General features: G+C 42.1%; 1 protein-coding gene across 1 annotated transcript in view; it reads left to right on the forward strand.

Moving 5' to 3' along the window:
• The first annotated feature begins 4065 nt into the window (after nt 1-4065).
• The window catches only part of SMARCA5 (SWI/SNF related, matrix associated, actin dependent regulator of chromatin, subfamily a, member 5), a 28048-nt gene continuing 16623 nt past the window's right edge, over nt 4066-15490 (forward strand). The window contains exons 1-8 of the mRNA XM_054989859.1: nt 4066-4328; nt 5337-5408; nt 8877-9043; nt 9734-9834; nt 10827-10927; nt 11748-11927; nt 13885-14040; nt 14125-14256. Of these exons, the coding sequence (XP_054845834.1) occupies nt 4194-4328; nt 5337-5408; nt 8877-9043; nt 9734-9834; nt 10827-10927; nt 11748-11927; nt 13885-14040; nt 14125-14256 (1044 nt within the window). The 5' untranslated portion in view covers nt 4066-4193. The remainder of the gene's footprint in view (nt 4329-5336; nt 5409-8876; nt 9044-9733; nt 9835-10826; nt 10928-11747; nt 11928-13884; nt 14041-14124; nt 14257-15490) is intronic.

The raw sequence follows: 15490 nt of genomic DNA on the forward strand, positions 1-15490 counted from the left end.
TACCCCCTGCAGATAAAAATGTTAGCATACATAGCATACATGATTGACAGGTTGTGTAATTGTTTGAGTCACCAATTTAACAAAAACGAACACCATAACAAGGATTGTCACTGAGTGACTGATTGTAAACTGTGCGTGTACAAGTATAAGAATATATTCTTTTAAAAAGGCATCATGTTAATGAGAACTTATGAAATGCTGACATTACTAGACGGCTTTTTTCTGGGAAATGATGTGGTGGAACTCAGGGGCATAGCGTGGGTTGCCAGCACCTGGGGCAACTCCCAGCAGGACCATGCGATGATGTCACTTCTGAGAAGTGATGTCATCATGCAGGGTGCCCCCCCCCCGAGTGTTCTCGCAATTCAGGCCAACTCGCCTCCCTGCCCCTTACCTGGGAGCAATGTTCCCTCTAAGTGGTGTAGTGTTGTGAGCCAGAAATCTACTTTGTGAGCAGCAACTTGCAAGTTTTGAGCACGCTTTTTCCAAAACCAGAATCCATTTGATTAAAAGACTTTTGAATTCAATTGTCTGAGGCATTGGTATTGAGTGCCATCACTCAATAAATACAATTATTTAGCATAAGAATTAACTGGATACCCCACATATAGGGGCAGAATACCACCTGAACTCAGACCAGGAAAACTCAGGCTAGCCTGATCTTAGATCTTGGAAACTTAAGTAGGTGATCCCTCCAGGGTTGTTTCGCACAGGCAGGCAATGGCAAACCACCTCTGCTCATCTCTTGCCTTAAAAACCTTGCAGGGTTTCTATTTTATTTTGTTTGCACTTAGCCATTCTCACTGAGACTGAAGGCACATTTCACAGTGTAAGTCAATACAATCAACAGAATGGGGCATTCAATAAACAATACAATATGGAATGGGTTGCAAAAATTTGAAAACAACCAGAAATTGGATACAGTGCTGAAAGTGTTAAGAAACAAGAACCTAACTTCCTTAACATTTATACCAGAGTAATAATGTGGGGCAGACTTGATGCGGGGGAGGGGTGGAATACAGCTTGAGTTTCAGGAGCTGGAAGCAGACACCCTCTCCAGGTGCCAGTCCCCAAATCTTCAGGAATTTCCCTACCTGGAGCTGGCAACTTTAAAGCATGCAAGCCAGCTGAGGACAGGGTGCACCATGTAGCCAACTGCCCACCCGCACTCAGCTGCCTGCCCGCTGCTGCCACCACCTCCAGCTCCTGTAGCTGCAGCAGAGAGGCTGCTTGGCCGCCCACCCAGCTCCCGGCTCCAAGAGGTGCTGGAACTGTGTTCCACTGCATTCTGGCAGAAAGGAAGCCCTGCCCATATACATTACAAGGGGATTCTATAGCTTGGACTAACGTTTCTGTAGATGCAAGGATTTCTTTCGCAGTGTGTGATTTTCCTGCCTCCCTCCTCTCACAGTAGCTCAAAATGCACCCTTGAAATCCTGTTTCTGGGGAGAAGGGGACGTCCTGAGAAAGGAGTGGCGGGAATTTTGGGCTGCCATGGAGGGGGGGCAAGAAAGTCACACCCTGTAGGATGGATATTCTAGTGTCCACAAAAATACTAGATCCAAACCTATGCATTTAAGACAGAATAAGAATCTATCTCTGTCCTGAAAAAATTTCTAATAAGGCAGGTGAAAAGATCACGTGTTTTCATTTTCCAGTACAGAAAATCTTGTTAATATCTTGGATTCTAAGGTTCTTAATGGGATATTTGACTGACATGTTGGCATCATTTTACTGACATTAACTCCTGCAACAACTATACAGCATTATAAATGTTATTGCTTACAAAATATGATACATGTGCTCAAGGCAGGCAACCTCCTAAATAAGAGAGACATTTTTTAAGCTGGCAGTTTGTGGTCTTGATATTTCACATTAATTTGCACCATACAGGAAGTCTGTTCTCATGCAGTATATTTAAAGGTTCAGGAACTAGACCGTAAGAAGTATATTGGAAATCAATTGAGATCTTCAATTTAAACAAATATATTTTTAATTTTGATTCAGGATACAATATTTAGGTTATAAATTGGTCAGTTAAAATATTTTGATAGACCATAAAGTGTCCCTGGTTAATTGTGCAGATTAAAACAATTTTTAATACAAATACTTATTAAAAATGCAGATGGGAAGCTTTGTCTTAGAAACATCCTATCCTTTGTGCAAATGAGAGAATACCATTTCTAAGATGATGCCTGCTGCAACACATGAATATACCTTTTTAAATGAGACTAGAAATATTTTAGTGTATGCAAATTTTGGCATTACTATACTAATTAATTAAACACAAAATAATATGATTTACTACTTATTTATTCACTTCATTTATACCCTTTTCTCCCCACTGAGAACCCAAAGTGGCTTTAAGCATTCTTCCAGTCTCCATTTTATCTTCACAACAACCCTGGAGGTAGGTTTGTCTGACAGTGACTATCCCAGGGTCATCTAGTGAGCAGACTAGGGATTTGAACTCGAGTCTAGTCCGACACTCTTAACTATTCTACCATAGTAGCTCTCAGTATTTAACAAAATACTTAACAAAACCACTGTTCTCGTGATTTTGGTCCTTCCTCGAAGAAAGGTTTAAGAGTGTGGTTTTGGGGTACTGCTGCTCCACTCCATTTAAGGCTAGCGGTGTAGCAAGTTGAGAAAGGTCTTTCTGCATTACGGTCCAAAACTTTGGAACTCCCTCCCCAGGGAGATTCGTCTGTCTCCTTTGGTTGTTGTCATGTGTGTTGAGTGTTTCTTTGTCTTATTGAATTGTTAAATATTTTATATACATGTATTTTAAATGATGTATTTACTTGGATGGAAAGGTGACATAGAAATATTTAAAATAAGTTTTTAAAGAGAGGACATCAAAAACAAATTAGAGTTCAGTGTGGCAATTATTGGAGGGCTGTGTTTAGTGGAAGTAAACACAGGCCAGCTTAGCCTCATTGATATGTCTATCAGATAATTTTCCACTTCATCTGCTAAATTGTAAAAAGTGGTATGTGCTGAAGTAGGACTCTAAACTTGCCATTCCACCCCTCCCTATTGTCACACCCCCACCCCCCAAGCTGCAGCTCTGATGGGGAGCCACTTTCCCACAATACTTCATGTAAAAATAAATTTTAATCTTCAAGTAGTCATAATACTCGTTTTTGCTGCAAAAGGCCATTCCAGCATCTAATCATAGTGCATGTGGTTTTGACCTGTTTTTAAAAGAGATCTTTCACAACGAACAGATTACGTGCGTCATAAAAAAAAAATCAGGACTGGAATCAAATCCGTTAATGATCACGTCTAGCTCACAAAAGTTTTAGTGCTCTCTTCAGTAGAACGGCGGGATTTGAGTCGAGTGGCACCTTAAAGGCCAACAAGATTTTCAGAGTATCTGAAGAAGAGAGCTTTGACTCCCGGAAGATCATACCCTGAGAATCGCGTTGGGCTTTAAGATGCTCTCTTCAGGCCTCCAGAGGAATCATGAGGTTTCGGCTGCAGAAGCAGAAAGTAAACAGGAACCTTGTGGCACTTCCAATAACATTTTCTTCCAGCATTTTCTTTCCACCCGTTGTATCGTAAAAAGTGCGGCGTAGTCCACGAAAGATAGCGCTGTAATAACAGGGAAGCCTTTAAGGTGCCACAATTAGATTCCTGTTTATTTTCTCTCAATTTTTTTTTGTCAAAACGTCCCATTCTCCCTCAGCTGTCCGCTGAGGAGGGCAGGTGCGAGCGCCTTTTCCAACGCCCCGGACTTGGAACCGTCGGCGCGCTACCGGTTATTACTAAAGCGCGAAAGGAACGCCGCCAGAACCTGCGAGCGAGACTCCCGCTAACGCCATCAGCCTTTTCATCTCCCTCCTAACTCCGCCCAGGCACCTGGCGATGGTCTGTGATCGGTAACCGCCTTCCTTCTCGCCTCGCCCAATCAGAGCCTTTCTGCCCGCGAGCGCAGCGGCACCGGCCCGCCCCCTCCTCCGCAACGCCCTCCGTCTCTTCTCCCCCGCCCCACGCGCCGAGCGCGAGGGAAACTCTCGCGAGAGTCCGAGAGCCGGCTCGGTTCCTGGTTGGTGGGATCGCGCTGAGAAAGCCGGGGCGGCAGCGGCGAGGGGCCCTGAAAGAAGAGAAGGAGAGGAGGAAAGAGACCGGCGAGGAGTCCCGTTCGTCCCCTCTGTTTACGCCGCGGTTGCCGTCTGGACGGCCCCAGGATGTCTACGGCCGGGCAGGAGACGGAGAATGGGAGCGCCCTCCTTGCCGCGGGTCCAGTCGCCGGCGCGGAGACCGCGGAGATTGCCCCGGTTGCCGCCGAGGGGGCGCTTGGAGGCGGAGGAGACGCCGGCGAGGTACCCGCGGTGGGAGAGCTCAGCGGCGCCGACTCTTGCCCGGGGCTGCTCAGTGCCGCTCTCGCTTGCCGCCTCGGGGGTGGCTGGAAGAGGGCCGGGCGGGAGTCCCCGGGGGGCTCCTCTCGCTCCCGAGGGCGGCTCGCGGGCCGCCGAGTCCCTTGGCCGGGCGCGCGTTGGGCCCCAGACGCCGAGCCGCGTGGGGCTGAGACAATAGCGCCAGGGCCGGGGCGCTCTCCGAGCGGCTGCCCTGCCTCAGAAGCGCCTCGGGCGCCCCGGGAGACGCGCAAGGGGCGCGCGCGCCACCGCCTCCGAAGGGAGCTTGGCGCGTGGAGGGTCTCCCTGCCGCTTCTGGGCTGGCGGGAGGGGAGGGAGGGAGCAGAGGCTTCTCCTTGCCCGGAGGACGACGACGCCGACTGCTCCAGCAGCGGCATCCTCCCGCGGGCTTTCGCCCCAGCAAAGTCTTCGGAAGCTGCGTAGGACGGTCGGGCTGCCTGGGAAACGCACGTTGCGCTTACGGGCAGTGTCGCGTTGATGCTCCTCCAGGCGCGCAGCCTTCAGGGTTGCTCCAGCCCGCGGCGTATTGCGGCGTGGTGGGTCTGCCTTTGCTCTGGACCGCCGTCCTGGCCGTTCGCTGCAAGGGCCTTCGCTTACAGCAGTTTGGAGGCTACGGAAACTCGTCTATTGGATAATATGAGGAACCCACAGAGATCTATGCTGTAGCCACCTGCGCCCTGGTGTTCAGTGTCTTTTTATGTGTAGATTGTAGAAACATGCTTGCACGCGCCCATCTTCCTCTTAGCAGAAAGGCTAAGACAGTATTTCAAATCGCTTGGTTTGACCCTCAATCTGAAATGATGAGTCTCTACCTTGTCCCTAAGACAAAATGGTTTCATACTGCAATATCTGGCTAGAACAACCAACTTGTTGCAAGTTTACCTCAGTAAAAATGTCACAAAAATACTTTCTAAAGATATGATATATATTTGAATTGTTTTTTTTCCTGTTTAGGAAATGATCGATGAATTATCGGGAAAACAAAAAGAAAACCAGGAACCAGATCCTACATATGAAGAAAAAATGGTTTGTATTTTTTCACCAGTGAACAGTGGTTCAGATTATCAAATGGACAGTTGGACTTGCTATTTTGTTTTCTGAAATGGTTCCCAAATAAGATTGTAAGGAACAGTCACCATCCTTTCCTGCTATAGCATAGTGATTAAATGGTTGGGCTGTGAATCAGCACTCTGATACTATGAATCCCACTACTGCCACAGGCTCAGCAGGAAGTCTTGGGTAAGCCACTCTTCTTAGCCGCAGCTTCTCAGCTGTATTGTGGGGATAATAATAATACTGATTTTGTTCACTGCTCTGATTGGGGCACTAATTTGTCTAGAGAAGTGGTATATAAGCGCAGTTGCTGGTTTTTTTTATTTCTGACTTCTACCCTCCTAGTTTCCTTCTCATCATCCTCCCTAGTTTTCCCCTGCTTCACAGGCATGATGGGGCCTGAAGGGAAAGGGGTGGGGGGCAGATAGAAAAGGGAATGCAGCAGGAGCTTGTTCTTTCAATGAAGTGGTGGAGCAGCCTGGATCCACTAAGTACTGCCTAGCAGCCATCTAAGCGGCCAGTTGTAGGAAGAAATAGAGAGTTGTGAAATTTGAGACCTGGCATTTTGGCAGCCGCTAGCAGCTGTAATAGTCCCACTTGGCATACACAATATTTTCCAGTTAAGGACACAAGGCTACAAAAGTATTGAAAGGCTTAGGAGACACCACTATGGATGTGCACCCCAATTTTTTTTTGTGGTAAATCTGGATTCAGAATACCAAATAAAAAAAATTGGAATTCCCTGAATTCCAAATTGATTCTTGAATCTTGGTTATATCAGAGAAATTTGGTAAAACTCAGCCATTACTCCTTATGAGGAAATCAATTCAGGGGCTATCCAAAAGGGGGAAGGACATTTTTCAAGCAAACCATCAAATCTGCAGGGGACCTGATTGTCCTCCAAAGACCTCCCCTCAAGTTTCAGGAAGATTGGATCCCAGGGTCCAATTCTGTGGGCCCCTGAGTAAGGGGCCCCAGCCATTCCATTTGTTCCTGTTGTAGGAAGAAAGTCAAAGCTGACTCCCACTGTAGAAACACATTGATGCGAGGCTGCCATGGCATGCTTCCAATATAAGCTTATCCCTGGGACAAAACTAACCCCCCCTCACCAACACCTAAGCACCCCCTGACCAATCTGCCCAGCCATTCTCCATTGTTTCCAATGATGGGAAATTTTCCAAGTTGTTTCCCAGGGGGCACAAACACAATGATGCAAGGCTGCCACAGCCAACACTATCTCTGAAATGCAAGCTCATTCTTGGGAAAGTCCAACAGAACCAAACCAAAGCAAGGGAAAGAAATCCCGCAGGACCGAAGTGAAGCAAGGGGCACCAACATCACACCAGAGAATCATGTCCATTCCACCCAAACTAAATTGAAGCAAGAGACTCTTTCTCCTTATCTTTGTTTCAACAGAGAGGGGAGAAGGATAGCAGCAGTATATATAGTAGAAAAGAGCAAGAGTCCAGTAGCACCTATAAGACTAACAGAATTTGTGGTAGGGTATGAGCTTTCATGAGTCACAGCTCACTTCTTCGGATATCCAAAGAAGTGAGCTGAAGACTTATGAACAGAGATGGGCATGAACCAAAATACAAATTAAAATTCATGACGAACCAGGTTGGTTCGTGGTTTATGAACCAGTGGGTCATTAGATCCCTTTTCTGACAAACCGCCCTGAACTTTAGGCTGGTTCGTTTGGTTCATTTTTTGGTTCGTCACTGCAGACAGCCTGGTGCCGATCAATCAGTTTCCTATGCAACAGGAGATAGACTTCCCTTAGACCTTCTGCTTACCGGGAAGTAATGATTTTCTGACTTGGATGTGACGTTTTCACGAACCAAACAAACGTGTTCACAAACCGGGGGCAGGTTCATGAAAGTTTGTAGTTTGTGAAATTTGACGAACCACATGGTTCGTTTTTTTCTGGTTCATGCCCATCTCTACTTACGAAAGCTCGTACCCTACCACAAATTTTGTTAGTCTTATAGGTGCTACTGGACTCTTGCTCTTTACTACTACAGACAGACTAACACAGCTACCCATCTTGCAGTACAAATGCTTTCCTACCGGAGGGTCAGATATCTGAGCACCCTGCCAGGTTTCCTAATCCAGTAACACAGCAGGTAGAGGTGCCAGGTCTCCCGCTGTGATGGGAGACTTCCCACCAGCAACTCACACTTCCCACCACTGATCTTTTGGGCAGTGAGAGGATTGTTTTGTTAAAAAATAGTCTTTGTATGTGTCATGATGTCTCTTCCTGGGGAAGCTTTTCCATAGTTACCAGCAATTTCATGAGTGGCATGACATCCCGTTTCCCCCAGAAGTGACGTCAAGTGACGAAGAGCAAAAATACAATATGATCAGCAGTTAGGACAGTCAAACACTTGATCTTAGCCAAAAGGCTGAGAAGAGATACCATTAGGACATTAATTGAAAATAGATATAATAGAGTAAGATAGGTACAAATTTGAAAACTAGCATAAAGCCAAACACATTGATAATAAACACATTGATAATAAACCTTTCCGAATCACAGCATAAGTAATTAACAATATGACACCTTTAGCAATGTTGAACTAGCCAGTAGCCTAGTCTACAGTCCCTGTCCCTTACCAAGTTATCTTGCCTCCTTGTATTTTGTGTTGGGGAAGAGGATTCTCTTATTCTAGAAAGCCATTTTTACAGAAGCTATCTTCAAATGTTTGGCATAAAAAGAATAAATATATTTCACTTTAAAACATTAAAACATTTAGCTATATATGCTTCTAATATAGACCTGTAAATTTTGAACTACATAACTACAACTATATAGTCTAGTTTGTTACTTTAGGGAACTGGTAACATTAATGTTTGTTCTAAAAAATGACATCAGGTGATGTCATTTTTGTCACCATGTTATTGAAATCTGATTCATACGTTCTGGTTCTGAAACCATGTTTAAAAATACAGCTTAGAAAAAAAGCTTCGTCTTTTGTTTCAGTATTTGTGGAGTATTGAGCTTTTTTGCTTTTTGGTCTGGTGCTGTGCAAATCTTAGTATTTTCAGTCAATAATGCATGTTGGAACCTAGCAGGTATTCATTTTCCCATTGAGTCTGTGATGGCTTTCTGTTTCTTTCAGTTTTTCCCATGGAACATTTCTCTCTTACCTGTAAAAATGAAGTAGAGAGAAGAAGAAGGTCAACTTGATTCTGTTGAAAACAATAGATACATGATGTGCCTGGAGAAATCTTGTTTCCTAAGTTATGGCACTGCAGCTGATATCAAAATACTGTATTTGAAACAACTGTTGGCTGTATTTTCACATTTAGATTATCTTGGTCTAAACTAGAAATGTGCTTTTTTCAGTCTGACCAGTTTCATTTGACTGTGAAACACTGAATGAATAATTCAAGCATCTGAATTGTGATGTGCCCACTTCTGTCACATTTTTATTACAGCAAACAGATCGAGCAAACAGATTTGAGTATCTGTTGAAGCAAACAGAATTGTTTGCTCATTTTATTCAGCCTGCTGCACAAAAGACTCCAACTTCACCCTTGAAAATGAAACCAGGACGGCCACGAATAAAAAAGGATGAAAAACAAAATCTGCTGTCTGTTGGAGAGTGAGTATTACCTGTGATGCTGGTTCTCAATGAAGAGGTGTCATGCCCCTTTTTGCAGATAAGTGTCAACCTGAAATAGTTATTTGTAGGAGTACTTTAGTTTGTTCATTGCATGAATGAGTAAATCATTATATAAATAGAATCAAAGTCAATACTATTCTGATACAGAAGAGCAATGATATAAAATGTGTACTTGTGCAGGGTAAACTTGATGATAACTTGGTAAAACTGTTTCAGTATTGTGATACTTTATTCATATTTACAATATTTATGAATCTGTTTATTATTAGCGCCTTGGGTGAAGATATTTCAAACAAAACCTATATAAACTTGTTCCTGATTAATATGGCTTTATTGTGATTGTGTACTTCAGCTTTCTTAAAATGGGCTGCTGAAAGGCCCTCTACACTTTCACAAAATCAAAGTTCCCTAACATCACATTTTTTGGAAATGTTTCCTCATTGCTTCTGTATCATATATAATAATGCATGTATTGAAAATGGCCATATATTAATACTTGTTGTGAGCAGTAGATGAGTTTACATTTGGCTAAAAAGCTTTTGTAGTTTAGAATTTGCTTTTTAAAATTAAGAAATTTGCTATCTAGTTCATAATGGGTCTTAATTTACATGTGTAGAGTATTGGAAAGTGCTGTAGCTTATTCTTATTCTACTCTAATACTGTTTTTAGCTATCGACATCGGAGAACTGAACAAGAGGAAGATGAGGAGCTGTTGACAGAAAGTTCAAAAACAACTAATGTTTGCACCCGATTTGAAGAATCTCCATCTTGTATGTATTTTATCTTTGTAACAAAACGTATATTTATAAATGTAATACTGAGCAGGTCCTGAAGTAAATTTACAATAACATAAAATCAAAAATCTAGTAATAGTGTAACCCAAAAATATCTGCTATAAAGAACATTACAGTAGCTCAGGAAAAAAACTTTACTCAAACCTGAAAGCCTGCGTTAAAGAAATCTTTACCTGTTTACTGAATTAAATCAACAAGGAGGCTCTAGGTGTCTTCTTTGAAAGGACATTCTTCTCATTGATGGTTCCAGAGCTGAAGGCCCTGTCTTGTGGTGAAGTAATGGTGGGAATGCATGGAGCAGAGCCTCAGATGATGCCCTTAACATGGAAACACTCTCACCTCAGATCATTAGGGCTGACATCGTCCTGAGCACCTTTAAATTTCAACACTTGCTTCTCTCATGCTAACTTCTGTTGTTTTGTCTGTGTTCCTCTGCTCATGCAGCTGAATTGTTGGATAATGTTATTAATAAGCTATTAATTCATCTCCTTTTATCTGCTGTCCATGTGGCTAAACTGCACTGCTGCTCTTCTCTGATACACGCCCATTCTACAAATACTTAGTGTCTCTCTCTCTCTTCTCCATTGTTGATGCTTTATTGAGGCAAGTCCCAGTGTTTTTTCCCTCTTTTCTCTCAATTCAGGACTCCAGTGATAACATTAAAACTTTGATAATGTCTACCTATCTCCCACCTTCTTTCTTCATCTTTCCATTTTCCTGTACACTTTCCAATCATTTTCTCTTTCCCTTATCCCACTTGACTAATTGGCCATTCTGTTGACCCTGTGCAACTCTCCCCAGTGCTCCTGTGGTCTTCATTGTGGTTAGTGTACAAAGTCATGGTAATAATTTATTTTCAGATATTGCTGATATTTTCCCACACTAATTCTCAGTGTTGGATAACTAATATTTGTGTGTATGATGTCTTCCAATATGTTGTATAATGTATGCTGCTGCTTTCATTGCAGATGTAAAATGGGGGAAACTGCGTGATTATCAGGTCCGAGGGTTAAACTGGCTTATTTCTTTGTATGAAAATGGCATCAATGGCATCTTAGCAGATGAAATGGTACGTGAAATATAAAATTAACATTTTAAAATAAAATAAAATAATTGCTACATACAGTTAAATAATTGCTACAACTTGAGTAATTGGGAATGATGTGGCTAAAATTTAACATTCCATTTGGTGAGATAGTGGCATAGTTATGTAATAACAGTAGGCAATACAAGTAACAGTGGTATGTTTTTCAGTAAGAATGATTTTAATTTGCCAGTCTGCCTCAACATAATCTAAACTGCAGAATATCCTCTTTGTTTTATGGAACAGAGAATGCTTTCAAGAAGCATATTTTCTGGTTAAGAGCATTTCACATTCAGAAATGCCTACTGAGATGGTAGAAAGAAAAACTGTTGGATACTGAATTATAGATCACTCTGTTTTCCTCTTGGAAGACAGTGACTTGGATGAAATAACAGGCTTTGCTTCCTCTGAAGATAACTTGACTGGTTCATTTCAGTCATTTCCATTTGATGGGATACCGGCATCTCATGCACATATCTATGACATATATGGTGTCATTTGACCTTGTTTTTGAATACATTTTGCCCAAGTTTATTTTGGCTTTCTCCTCCGTTTTTGCTGGATCACATGTGGTAAGTGTATAGAGTGTGCCACATGTGGTCCCAGTGTAAAGGTTTGCTAGTTAATGTTCAAATTAGATGTTGCTGTAATCAACTCATGAGAAATATGCCAACTGATTTCACATCCCACAATCTCTGTTAATTAAATGTATTTAAGATTAGGGTATGTGTAAATACATTATTTTGATGCTTTCTAATTGTCTGTATGCTTTTGAAAATTTACTTTGTATATATTTTGTTAAAAGGGTCTGGGAAAGACACTGCAAACAATTTCTCTTCTTGGGTACATGAAACACTACAGAAACATTCCTGGTCCTCACATGGTATTGGTTCCTAAATCAACTTTGCATAATTGGATGAATGAATTCAAGAGATGGGTGCCGACTCTTCGGGCAGTATGTTTGATAGGTGATAAAGACCAGCGAGTGAGTATGGAATTCCTCAGCACTTTTTGGTTGTTGTTTTGTTTTGGCTAAGGCTGTTTACTAAATGATTGATCATTGATTAAATATGCATAATTTGTCTTGTCATGTTATTCCCTACACTCTTTACTGAGGTGCTGCCCACCAGCATGTCTTTCTGACATGGAGCTCTTGTCATGACAGGTTGTGAAGTGAGTTTATGGAATTTGGTTTGCCTTGTTTTTGGCTTCCTAGGGATAGTTTTGGCTTGAGAACTAGGGACATGGCAGAAGAAGTTTCTTTTGCATGGTAGTATTGGGGCCTGGTTGCTATCTCTTCCCATGGGTCATTTGTTTCTGATGGGTAGCCATGTTGGTCTGTAGCAGAAGAGCAAGCTTCAGGATCCAGTAGCACCTTAAGGACCAACTACATTTCCAAGATCATGAGCTTTGGAGAGTCAGAGCTCCTTATGTCAGATATGAGTAGTGAAAAAAGGAAGGATTCCTTATAATCTAGGCAGAGGATGAGAGGGGTATTGGAAATTAGATGGGAGCTGAGGCCTGATATGATTAAAATGATGCAGTGATGGTGTGCAGGTATTAGGAGACATATCAGAAATTGCAAATTGTCTATTCACTGTCTTTGATCAAAGGGTTTTAATCCCCACTTTGAGCTTGCTTCTGTCTTAGGCCAGATCAGGTGGAAATAAAATCTCCTTTAGAGAGGAAGGTAGATTCAATTTGTTTGACTGAAACCTGGCTGAGTAAGACTATATAATTCTTTCAAAAATGTCTGCACCTGGGTTTGTAGTCTTTACCAGTCCTATACTGGGGGATGTTATGGGCTATTGTGATTCTCTGGATTTTTTTTTTCTTTTGTATGTTACCGGTGGCAGCACTTGGCAGTTTGTATGGTTTGCACCTTGTGCTCCTGCTAATTTATTGTCAGCCTAACTAGTGCCTTGCCTGAATGGTGGAGGTGATATGAGGCTTGGTGTTGGCATTAGCAGACTTGAAATATCCATGTTGGGGGGTTGCTTGTGGGCACAGGCTTAGGACTGGGCTTCATGGGGCATCTTTTAATCTGAGTGATCACCAACTCAGAATTGATGCTGTAGGACCTGTCATGCTTTGTTGTATCTCTTGCCAAAACTGCAGTCTGTCTTCTGGGCCAGTGCCAAAATGCTGTGGGGACATAGCTGAGGGTTGACAGGCTAAAGCTGAATGTAGGCAAGAGGAAGGTGATTCTGATCAGCAGCTCTATTTTGGAAGAAAGTACCTTGCCAATTTTAGATTCTTATGTGGATTCTGCTGAGCTATCTGTACAGATCAGCGGCTCCCTAATTTCAGCAGTATGTGTACTACATAGCATTAACTCTTGAAGTTGATCCAGAAGCTTCAGTTGGTAGAGAATGCAACTGCTTGTCTATCTGCATCTCTTGTCACTCCAATTTTACAGCATCTGCATTGACTGCTTATTTGTTTCTGGATCAGATTCAAAGAGCTGGTTTTTATCCTAAACAGCCATACTGATTGGGAGACAACTGTCTCCCAGTATGAGCCTGCATGCCAATCAAGATCTTCCCAGGCTTTCTATAGAGTACCCCATCCCTAAATTCCATTAGATCTGCCACTGCTTGGCCATATGCCATCTTGTCTGTGCTGCCTGTTCTTTGGGGCTGTCTCCTGGAGGAGATCAGGAGGATTTACGCTTTGGCATAGTTCTGGAGGCATTGAAAAGTCTTGTTTAAAGATGCTTTTGAGGGCAATTGTATTGAATGATGTTTATACAATTGAGTGGAGATGAATCTAGGTCTGTTATTTGTTTTGTTTGTATTCACTAATGTTTAAATATTGTGTGGTATGGTTTTACATCAGCATTTATAATCAGCCTTGAGTGTGTCATGACTCAGTATGTATATACAAAATAACATATATAAAAATAGTAGTGGTTATTTAATAGACTTTTTCTTCCTTAACAGGCTGCCTTTGTGCGAGATGTTTTGCTGCCAGGTGAATGGGATGTCTGTGTAACATCTTATGAAATGCTCATTAAAGAGAAATCTGTGTTCAAAAAATTTAACTGGAGATACCTAGTTATTGATGAGGCTCACCGGATCAAAAATGAAAAATCAAAGGTAATTTCAAACATGTAATGAGCATGAACTTTTAATTTATGCAAACATGTTTCTTTAAGCACTAAATACTTGTTGTTCTTTCAGTTGTCAGAAATTGTAAGGGAATTCAAGACTACTAATAGGTTGCTGTTAACTGGAACACCACTGCAGAACAACTTGCATGAACTCTGGGCACTTCTTAACTTCCTGTTGCCAGATGTCTTTAATTCAGCTGAGGTAAGACGTCTTAACTATCAAACAGAGTAGGTTATTTAAATTTCATAGAACCACAAATGCACCAAAGCACAACTTCACAAATTCTATTAGATTGAAGATTTACATACCATCATTTTTATGTGAATTTTTAAATGCATGTACATGATAAAGTATAAACTAAGATCTTTAAAAGACAGTATAAAGATGTGTAAATGTATCTAGCAAGTCACAGGAGTCCAGTAAAGTATTGTGGAATCTTCAGAATCACTGTGTTTAACTTTAAAATGCCAATCAATTAGTATTTTACAAATACAGTCCAAGAACATTTTGAGTTAAGAGGAAACTCAGCACCTGCTCAGGTACTTCTAAAACCTAAGCAAACCTTGCTTTAAATATAGCTTCAAATCAAAATCTCTGTTTCTTCAGTGCCTCTTCAATTTTTCTGGGACTTTCATCCAGTAAAAACTTGTTCACTTATTAATATCCCACCTTTCTGTTTAAGAAGACCACCCTGGGCAGTTAACATATATAACACTAGGGATGTGCCCCCCCCCAAATGGATCTGGGTATCCAAAATACCATATACATTTGGTATTCCTAATATCTGGGTCCAAAAATTCCAGTATAGTATTCAGATCTGCTTTTTATTTAGAAATATGAATATATTCGGCTCCATTATTCCTTATGGGAGAACCTATCCAGGGGTGTAGCTGGGGGGGGGGGCATTTTTTGTGCAAAATAGCAGGGAAGCTATTACTTCCTATACACTGCAAACCTCTCCCCTCCAGTTTCTATGGACCCCTGAACAAGGTGCCCCAGCCACTTTCCATTGTTTCCTGGGGAAAGGAGGAGATCACAAAGCTTTTGAGGGCAAAGAAACCACAACCAAACACACATAGGTAGCCCCTGGCCAGAAGTCAATCCCAATGCAAGCTGAACCAACAAAGCTCAAAGTCAAACCACAGAATCTCAGTAGAACCAATGTCAAACCAAAAAATTCTGCAGAACCAAAGTGAAGCAAGGAACACTGTTGCAAGCCCAACAGAACCAGTGTCACTCACAGAAGTCAGGTAGAACAGAGGTCCAATATGGTAACAGAACAGAATCAAGTACCAACACATAAGCCATGCAGCTGCAGAAGCAACAATCTGGCACAAGCACTGGCAGCCCCGCAGGAACACCCCAAAAGTCCACTAGAGGCAATAACCATAACAACTGTAATGCAGAACAGCTGCACCTCTTAAACTATATAACA

Source organism: Eublepharis macularius, chromosome 10, assembly GCF_028583425.1.
Source record: "Eublepharis macularius isolate TG4126 chromosome 10, MPM_Emac_v1.0, whole genome shotgun sequence".
Lineage (NCBI taxonomy): Eukaryota > Metazoa > Chordata > Lepidosauria > Squamata > Eublepharidae > Eublepharis > Eublepharis macularius.